We start from the raw sequence: 10000 nt of genomic DNA on the forward strand, positions 1-10000 counted from the left end.
CATCACCTGCCTCTCAAGCCAAATTTTTTTTATGACATGATGATCACGTCATAAGGATAAAAGAGGTTGATAGCATTAAAAAAAAAATCACAAAAACTCAAATGGAAAATCAGGTGAGATCAAGTAGTTTACTAATTGACTCCTTGGTGGAGCACTTATGAAGCCATCTTTGCTTAGTAAACACATTGCACAAAGAAAAAATTTCATTGTATAATATAACAGGTAGCAACAGGTTGTTTTATGTGGCTTCTTATGTTATGTCTCTTAAATGAAATTGTTTTAGTATATTTTTTCAAAAGGCCTTTATGATTCTTGTATAATTCCCTTGTTAGCACACAATGTTTAGTTAAGGGTGCCTAGTAGATTTAGTTCAAAATTTATAATATTTACATGTTAAAAGTTTCCATAACTCCAGTTAGAAATAACCCTCATTCACTCCTGGATACTGATGGGAGATGGTTATGGTGCCATTGTATAAGGGTTAATTGCAAAGTAAATGAAGTAACAAATGATTACTGATACTAATGACTAGTTCTGTTCTTTGCTTTTCTCTTCTCATTGTTAGACAAGGGTATTGCAAGGTTATTGATTCATAGCTTTAAAGTGTCTGTCATTGCTGAGGTTTGACAGAGAAGGGAAAAGTATCCCTGAGAATTGTTTAGTCAATAAGGAAATGATTTGACATAGCAAAAAGAGTTGAAGGTTTCTTAATTTATCATTACACGTTTTGCAGATAAGTATTCCAACTTTTTCATGCTTTTTGTCTTTTTTTTTTTTTTAGGTACACTAAAGTCATCCGTGTGACAGTTCTTAGTGGGCAGCACCTTCCAAACTCAGCCAAAAAAGGAGATATTGTGGATCCTTATGTACAAGTCAAGGTCCGCGGTCATCCACTAGATAAACAGAAGCAGCGAACTAAAGTAGTGAAAAATAATGGTAAGTTCATAAATTTCTTGCATTATTTTTGCCAAAGTGTAAATGAATCTTTACATCAAAAGTTACTTAACCACTTTTCAAGATACATTTGTCATTTGTCTTATGGTTGTTAATACTGTTATTGATTTTAAAAATTACATTATTGTACTTTTTAATGTACTCATTAAAATTTCACTTTTTCAGGCTTTAATCCAGTATGGAATGAGACTTTAGAATTGCGTATAAAAGTACCTTATGTTTCTTTGATATACTTTTCACTACGTGATGAGAGTTCACTGGCTCGAGATCCTGTTCTTGCTTTGTGCTGTATTCCATTCAACTCTCTCACAACAGGTAAGAGACTGAGGCAGTTAATTTATTTTGATTATTTACTTTGCCATGAAATATAACAAACTTATTTACCTATATTGCATAATTTAGCAAGAGATAAGTATCTAATGTTTGTTTATTTTCTGTATTTGTTACAGGCTATAGATTTGTCCATTTAACTGACCTGGGAAGCAAGTCATTAGCACCGTCTGCTCTCTTTGTTCATATTAGTATTAGTGACAACTGAAAGAACTTGACATCAACCACCATAACTAATCAGAAGCAATAAGTCACTCTAGAAAGTGTTCCAGGATTTAATTACATTAAGCTGTTGGTTCCACTCAGCATTTCATTGTAATGGTAGCTAGAAAATGTCACATTTTGCTTCTTTATCCCCAAGCCACATCACAACTAAATCTAGGCAGATGAAAGCTTTTCAAAGAAAACTAAGATTAGTGCAAATTGTCCATGATTAGTGAATTCATTAATAATAATTAAATTATATGTTTACAAGGTCCATGTAGCACAGCTACCAAAACTATTAATATTTAATGTGAACAATGTCTGTTTACATCCTAGGTGAATATGGCTTCAATCCTGTTAAAATGGAGCATTGATGAAAGTTGCTGTACTTAGGATATGATATTTGACTGGCTTTCAAAATATACCAGAGCTTAAACTGAAATGATGAGCAGTGTTCACTAGCTTGCCTTGGAATAATAAGGATTTCCTCTCACTATAAAGGTTTAGTAATGCCTAAATTGTATTCACTCTTATCTTGATAAGAATCCTATAGGACTGTAAAGAATTCTTGACAATTTCTTTCTTTAATAATTTCAAAATGCAGTGTACTATAACAAAACCACTGACTAGCAAGGCCTTCATTTTGTTGCCTGAATTTTCTCCAGTAAATATAATTATTTTACAAATTTGATGCAGCTTATATAAAAAAGTTACAAGCTTAACTATGTTCCCATTATGCCAGCCTAAAATAAAAATGCAAGTTAACACACAGCACAGTTGAAAATAGAATTGCATGTAAAGTCAGTAAACTATCACTATATGATGTGAAGACTGCTACAGTTGATGAATGTATATTAACATTTACTTCAAATATTCTGTCATGTCTTAAACCCTCCCAACTTAAAACAATGAAACACAAAGAGGTGTATTTTTAGGGCTTTGATAAGCTAAACTTAACATATAGCAGGTAAACTATATTTTCTTTTCTTGTACTATCATATCATTTTGGTAATATCAGCTATATTAGCTGTTAAAAGGCCTTTTAGTACTTTTTCATATGTAAATGCAGTTTACATCACAATGATAGCAGTGTTTGTTTTGATAGTTTAGCATATTGAGGTTTTAAAGATATTGCCTAACATTTGCAGCTTACATTAAATGGATTTAGCCCAAGTAGGGAGAAAGTGTTTAGTACCACAGTTATTTGTGTTGCAGAGTCCTCTTCCAGTAACATGAAATATGTGTGCATCCCATTTTAGTTTATTCTGTCACATGGAATTGAGAGTGGTAAGAACATGTATAAGTGGTACTGAAAACTAATTTATATTTCTTATGCAATAGTAATTTTCTTACCTGGCATTTATAAGAAGATAGTGTTAATGATTTTATGACAGCTTTTTTATACAAAATAAATTTACATATATATAGATGTCCGTTTTTTAAGCTGTGTGTTTGTATGACTATAACATTAATTGGTAGTTTCATTTATATTTTCATTTTAAATTACAGTAAAGGTAAAAGTAAACAAAGTGACTTTATTTGAATATTTCATATGAATCAGTAAGCTGAAATCATTAGGTGCTCGTTAGCTGTGTTAAGAAACGGCATTCACAATACGATTAGTTGTTTATTTAGATTGTGCTTGTTTGATTTTCTGTTGATGCAGCTTCTTAATGCTTTACTGCAAGCTATGTCCAGGCAGTGAAAGTCTGCTTACATCCTCATTGTGTAGCTTTTTGGTTGTGAATTGTGATAATATGTGAGGGCAGATCTTGAATGCAATAGAAAAAAATAACTAGCACCATAATTTTTCATATTGTCACCCAAAAATTTTTAATCTAGTTTATATTTTTGTTAATAAACTTATAACACTGTATTTAAAGAGAGAGAGGGAGAGAAAATATGGATTGTTTGAAGGTAACAAGAACTAAAAAGAAATTTTATTGTTAGAATCAAATGATACAAAACCATCATGACTGTTTTGTTATTTTATATCTAAAATCAGAGATTTACTTAGTCTTAAGTCATAAGCAAAATTTTGGATTTTTTTTTATAGCTATGTACAGGTAATTAATGTCACTCATGGAAGTGTGACTTTTTACCACAAAAATATGAACATTCATATACACATTTTCCACCATTTTGCCTTGTATTATCTTCATTGAATAACTGTATTTTGACAGTAGTATGTTTGATAGATTTCCAGCATTTTGTCACTAATAGCACAGCATCTATATTTGGGTAATATGTGTCATTTGTCATTTAATTTAATTGTTAAGTCATTTGCTTTTTGTAATTTCAAGATATGCTTTTGTTTTGTATAGCGTGTTTATTTACAATCCAAAATTTAGTAATTTAAACAACCTAGAGAGAGAATTAAAAATAAATTCAGATTACTTAGTGTCTACAATAACACTTGTTAAGGTGTATTAGGTATGCCAATTTATGCCAAATACATTGCTACGAGCATTGGCCATACTCAAAAATATTATTACTGAAGCTAATTCTGTGATTCCCACCCTGTGATTATGTACATTAAAACTGAATAAGATTTTTGCATGGTACTTCACATCATCACAACTGAAATTATCTCATAAAGGCTTATTTTCTCAAAACTGCTCATGCATTTGTGCAATTGATATCACTTATGTTACTTATAAATAAAGTGTCGCTTATTAATCTTCAATCTTATCATTGCGTGAACATTTTTATGTACTTTCTTCAACAGAAGGACCATTACTATATATATATTGTGATGAAGGTGCTTTCAATATGGCTATATTGTATATATACAAAAATAAAAAATTGTTTAGGCATATGACTGTGCTCTGTAGATAGAGAGGAATCTGATATCTATTGTGAGAAAATGAAAAGGGAAATGCATATACAATCTTGTTAATTATTATAGAATTTATTTGATTGTGTTCAATATCAGATTTTATTAAATATTAGGAGCTTTGCCCAATTCTAGTACCCTTTAAACATTTTATGTTACATAAAAGTGCTTTTGTATGAGATGCAATTTCTTTTCCTTCAGAAGTTCCAGCAGGACTATTTTCTATCTCTTCCTTTTCCCTTTAGCCTTTTTCTTTCTACCTCGTTTTCTAGAGTTGGGAGATGACTTTGACTCTGTCTTCTTTAATGGTGGCCTGGAAATGTAAAACCGTATAGGTTATAAAATAGTCATAAAATAATTAAGGCATTTCTCAATGTAATATATGAAAGTAAGAAATTATGGAATGTGTAAGGATTATACATCAGCTAAAATGATATACACCAGCCTTTTTTTTATAGCAATCAAAAGAATGCAACAAAAACCCAAATACATTAAGAAAGAGACAATAAATTGTGATTTTTCAGGTCAGACTAGACTCCACATACTATAAATGATCATCTGCTGTAATATTTAATTTGACAATTCATAATCTGTTATTCCTTTCTTTTTAAAGTTGCACTTCATCTTTGTGCACATGTTACTTGGTTGTGTTTTGGTTAAACATAATGTTCTACTAATGCATTATAAACATAAGTCATCAGCAGCTTGTAATTTGAGTGGATTTCTACTTTTGTCACTTTGCAAACAAACCTAGATCCTCGAGGGGTGGCAGGGGTTGGAGCCGGTCTTTTGCGAGAGGGCTGCATCTGTTGCTTAACAAGGTCTCCTATCTTCCCTTGTTCAGCAAGCATGGCCAGAAATGTGATGATGAACTGGTCATAATTGTGTGTTCTTCGACTATCATCAATCTGTTAATTCAGGATAGATATTGGTAGAGTTAGATATATCAGATGAAACAAAATCTGTTTAACAAATTGATTGACATACAAGACCATGTTCTGAAAATTATAAACTTTACAGTATAGAACACGAACATCCAAGACCCTTTCATGAAATTATGAGATTATTAATTCTGGTGAGATTAAGATGCAGAAAGTTCAGAATATTTATATAATTTTACATGTATTATCTTTTTAACCCCTAAAATCTGGATGACATGACCAGCATATGAAAAAAATTGGCTTGAGGGGTGGGTGATGTGAATATGCCATCATAGGTAAAATTGAGCTGTGGGCCAGGGTGACACAAACTTGCTATCTTGAACATTTGTGCTTAAGACCATGGTGACAGAAATGACTTGCCATGAGCACATAAAACTCTTGGAGGGAGATTGGACTCAATGGGCAATTAGGAAGGGCTTTTGCATTATTTCCATTGATAAACAAAAGTAGAATGTACTGTCTGTGAGACATGACTGGAAGAGTGCCAACTTATAGGAAGACAACATTTCCATGCTCAGTATCCTATTTGTCAGGTTATATTATAGAAAATTTTATATTATGAAAAAATATAAAAAACTACTCAATTAACAAAATGTTACTTATTATTATTGCACCGACTTATGGAACACAGAGAAAAATCTATGGAGTCTGTGGGAGGAATACAGTCTATTACCAGCTAAATGGATAAAGCAAATTAAATGACAAATGTAGATATTGGAAAATGGCCAAAACGCTAAAAACAATTATGCAGAAAACAAGAAAATAACATTGCGATGGGGAGACACAGAGTCTTGTCACTGCACACAAGTGTTCACTAGTGCCATACCTATAAGCCACACACCCATCAGAGTGACTGTTCAAGTTTACCTAATGCCAGTATTTTGGGCCATGTAATGGCAGTGAAGCATCTAGATACAGTGGGTTAAAATGTTCATGATACTATAAAAAAAATATCTACATTTTTCCAGCAAATCTGAACACAAAATAATACACCAGACGTTCATACCAGATGCTTCTGCTAATGAAAATGTCAAATGTACCTTGTAACGTTTTCTTTTCTCAAGTTCATCCTTCAAGAGCGTTTCACAAGTTGAAATTTCCTTGCCAAGAATTTTTATGAGGGAGAGAAGATCGACAGGAGAGGTTGATCCATCTTCCAATGAATTAAGCACCTCCATATCCCAGCTGCTCTTATCTGCAATTATTCACAATTGATTTTTTCAAATTTAAGACCACAACTTCAAACACTCAATTTATTAAGTGAACATGAAGTAAAGAAATCATTTAGTAGCTCATAATCCCATCTAATGACACCACATGGTTAAACATACAAATTTCTCTGACAAACTTCACTTTCCAAATGTATCATGGCTCTACAAACACTCATTCAATACTCTGAGGAAGAAAATCATTTCTCCTCTAAATTCACATCATTAAATTCACTAAAGCGGATATTGAAGATAGAGAGAATTAGCACTACTAACCATGGAATATTTCCTCCCTGGAGAGCAAAAGAACAATCTCCAACTCTCTTATAAGGCCAACATAAAGGCAAATAATATAACAATATCAGTCAAGGGCATTTCATATTTGCAAGACTAGAATAGAGACTACATTAAAGGGAAATGAAAGAAACGGTAGGCTACAAGATATATCACCATACCTTTTTACAAACAAATCCTCGACACTCAACTACACAGGTAGAGGAATAGGGACAAACATTCCTCTGAGCCTGAACTACTGCGATAAAACAACCAAGGAAAAATTACCACACAAACAAGGGAAGGAGTGAGGAGTTTTGTTTCACTGCCTGATCTCTCCTATCCCAAACATCATACACACAGATACTAAATATCACCACACCATAGTAACACAATGCACAAACAAAAGAGGTTATATGAGAAGAGGGGGTGCTTGCATGTGTATATAATACATAATTTATAATTTATTATGTATATCTATATCTATATTCATCAGTTAATTATGTCAATATTAAACCAAATCAAACTCCTTGACACCCCTTCCCTTCCTTCATGGTAGTTTAACTCCTAAGCTTTATCACAACATCTCTGGCTCAACAGAGCACACATCTGCTACCTTTTGCAAATCCAAGTGCAGTCAGTATTGTGGTTCATGACAAAACATGTCACACAACAAGGAGTACAGCATGTCTTGACATACATGCACATGCTACCCCCTTGGTAATGGGTTAAAAAAAAGTTTTTTTCTGCCAATATTTACAGATTATTGCCCACATCTACAAGACTGAATTACAGTAGCTATATCAGTGGTTCCCAAACTTTTCTGGTTGTTACCCACATTTCATACAAGATACTTATCCATGGCCCACTGCTAGGCATAACCCAAAACTACAGGGACTACAGTGACTCATTAGGTCCATATTTATACCACTCTAGCAATTCCTGTAATTTTATTGATTCCAGGCAAGTTTTTTGTTCTTTTGTGTAGTAATAAATGATACTAAAGAAATTTAATAATATAATGCACAAGAAATTTCCATACTCTGAGTAAACTGTAATAAAAAATGAATATATTGCTGGAAACTGCTTCAACAATAAACACACAAAACAAGATAAAACAAAATTCCGCTGATTGAAAAGTCAATTAATGCCACATTAGTATATGACTAAATTTCAATGTCTTACTTTATGTCAAGAATACATAACCAGAAAAAAGGATAATTAGGAATTACACAAAGTGATGTATTACTCGTGTATGGCAACAAGGCATTGTGCAAACCTGTACTGAACCTGTAAGTTGCCTCTGCTGGCTGCCTACCCACAAAATTCCATTTGTTTTATACACACATCAAATCCTCAGATTATGGCCCCCTGCATTCTGTTATATGGCCCACAGTTTGGGAACCACTGAGCTAGATGAAGGAAAGATTTGCATGACAATGAAACAGTTAAGACTGACCTTATTTCATAAAACTAACTTACCTAATGGTTTCTCTTCATCTTCACAGTCCAGTTCTGTTTTCAATTCATTGCCTTCCTGCTTTAAGCTAAACTCAGATCCAAAACTACTTGATTCATAGTTCCGAACACTCGACACATCGCTGCTGCAACTGTCCAGACCTTCTGCTGCTGGATCAGACTTAATGACAGATTCTACAAACAAAATTTGATAGTTAGATACACATCATAAATATCTGCAAACACACACTTCTGCACTGACTGGAGGGAAGTTAGGCTTCCAAGGAGTAAGAAATATAATTAGTGAGAGAAAAAAAAATTATAAAGATAAAACAGGATTTTGGAGAAAAATTTCAAACATGAAAATGAAGAAAACTTTTTGCATACCAAACGTTGTTGTGTCATTTGGATGGTCGGCAAGAAGAGATTCAGCATCCTCATCAACTGGAGAATGATCAAACATCCCATCTTCAAACTGAAGTCTTTTAGCAACAACTTGCTGGAGAAGAGATGATCCTTCATTTGTTTCATGAATGTCTGCATTATCCTCAGTTTCTGAAAAAATAATAAAGTAGATTTGGTAACTTCAAATCACGAAGCTTATCGTTTCAATCCTTTTTAACCCACTGGATCCAATGACGTGACCATCACATAATGAGGGCTGGGTGACTGGAATAGGCCATCATGGAAAACTTGGCTAAGGGCTAAATGATTTCATGAGAGTACAAAGCTCTTGGAGGAAGGTTAGACTCGATTTAAATTTAGGAAGGGGCTTTTGTATTATTTCCACTGGTAAACAAAGGTGCAATGCACCATCTATCAGCCATAGCTGGAAGAGTGCCTGCTCCATTAACCCATTTACGACGGGTGTCCCATATATGAGACACCTGGAAAAATAAACATTGCCAGGTGTCCTGCCAGTGCGACGTTGGATCAGAGCTCGCGCTCCGAATCATGCAGGCAGATCCCGGGCTGGCCTCATGCACCAATTCTGTAGCCATCCGGAAAATATTATTTTCGGCTTCAAAATATACCGGCATTAGTGGGTTAAGGACACTATCTCCATGCTCAAGATCATGCACAACACAGGTTTTGTTATAGAAAATTGAATAATATGAAAATATACAAACTCTGTTACTTATTGCAGTTATTGCACAAAGTTATAGGCTACCTAGAGATAATATAGTCTCCTTAATGAAAAGAGTATATTACCATCTTGATATAGCATAACAAATGAGCATAGACCTTTAAAAATGAATGAATGAGCAGAAAAAGCACTTTTGCAGAATAATGGATAACATTGTAAAGGGGAGGCAAGGAGTCTTGATACTGCACATGAGTGTTAGTGTGGGCTGGGCCTACAAGCCACACATTAATAAATCATTTTAATGATTCATTTATTATCTCCATCTAATTCCTCTTCCTCTTCCTCTCCTAGCCACACCTTCCTATATTCATCTCCCTCTGCCATTCCCTCTTCCTCTTCCTACTTCAGTTTCACTCTTCACCGTCACCTTCTTTTTACTTTTACTTTCCACTGCCTTAACCCACATAAACACCAACCTTGCCCTCTTTTGATCAAACTGTGTGGGTTCTCCCCATACAGGGAACTTGTTTGACTCCACTGTGCATGTACATAATTTTTTACCTAAGATACCAATCCAACCTCCTCCATATGCCACTAATTACCTTAGCTGTTGATGCAGCATATGATATTAAATAATTAATCCACTTCCTCCAGCAGATAGGATACAAGTAATTTCCTATGGTCACTCCAGAGGCAATCACACTAACCA

General features: G+C 33.9%; 2 protein-coding genes across 23 annotated transcripts in view; one reads left to right on the top strand and one right to left on the bottom strand.

Annotated features, from left to right (window-relative positions):
* LOC113808841 (1-phosphatidylinositol 4,5-bisphosphate phosphodiesterase delta-4) overlaps nucleotides 1-4503 on the top strand; it is a 98066-nt gene extending 93563 nt beyond the window's left edge. For all 21 annotated transcript variants that reach the window (XM_070142313.1, XM_070142319.1, XM_070142316.1 and 18 more), the window contains 3 exons: nucleotides 782-936; nucleotides 1120-1269; nucleotides 1404-4503. In XM_070142313.1, the coding sequence (XP_069998414.1) occupies nucleotides 782-936; nucleotides 1120-1269; nucleotides 1404-1492 (394 nt within the window). In that variant the 3' untranslated portion in view covers nucleotides 1493-4503. The remainder of the gene's footprint in view (nucleotides 1-781; nucleotides 937-1119; nucleotides 1270-1403) is intronic.
* Nucleotides 4381-10000, bottom strand: part of caly (ubiquitin carboxyl-terminal hydrolase calypso) — an 18911-nt gene continuing 13291 nt past the window's right edge. Inside the window, exons 11-15 of one of the 2 annotated variants that reach the window (XM_070142322.1) lie at nucleotides 8592-8759; nucleotides 8229-8372; nucleotides 6306-6460; nucleotides 5075-5232; nucleotides 4381-4637 (exon numbers count right to left, since the gene is read on the bottom strand). In XM_070142322.1, the coding sequence (XP_069998423.1) occupies nucleotides 4547-4637; nucleotides 5075-5232; nucleotides 6306-6460; nucleotides 8229-8372; nucleotides 8592-8759 (716 nt within the window). In that variant the 3' untranslated portion in view covers nucleotides 4381-4546. Of the gene's footprint in view, nucleotides 4638-5074; nucleotides 5233-6305; nucleotides 6461-8228; nucleotides 8400-8591; nucleotides 8760-10000 lie in introns of both variants that reach the window. The other variant, XM_070142321.1, reaches the window with a different exon arrangement.

This window comes from Penaeus vannamei, chromosome 29, assembly GCF_042767895.1.
Source record: "Penaeus vannamei isolate JL-2024 chromosome 29, ASM4276789v1, whole genome shotgun sequence".
NCBI lineage: Eukaryota > Metazoa > Arthropoda > Malacostraca > Decapoda > Penaeidae > Penaeus > Penaeus vannamei.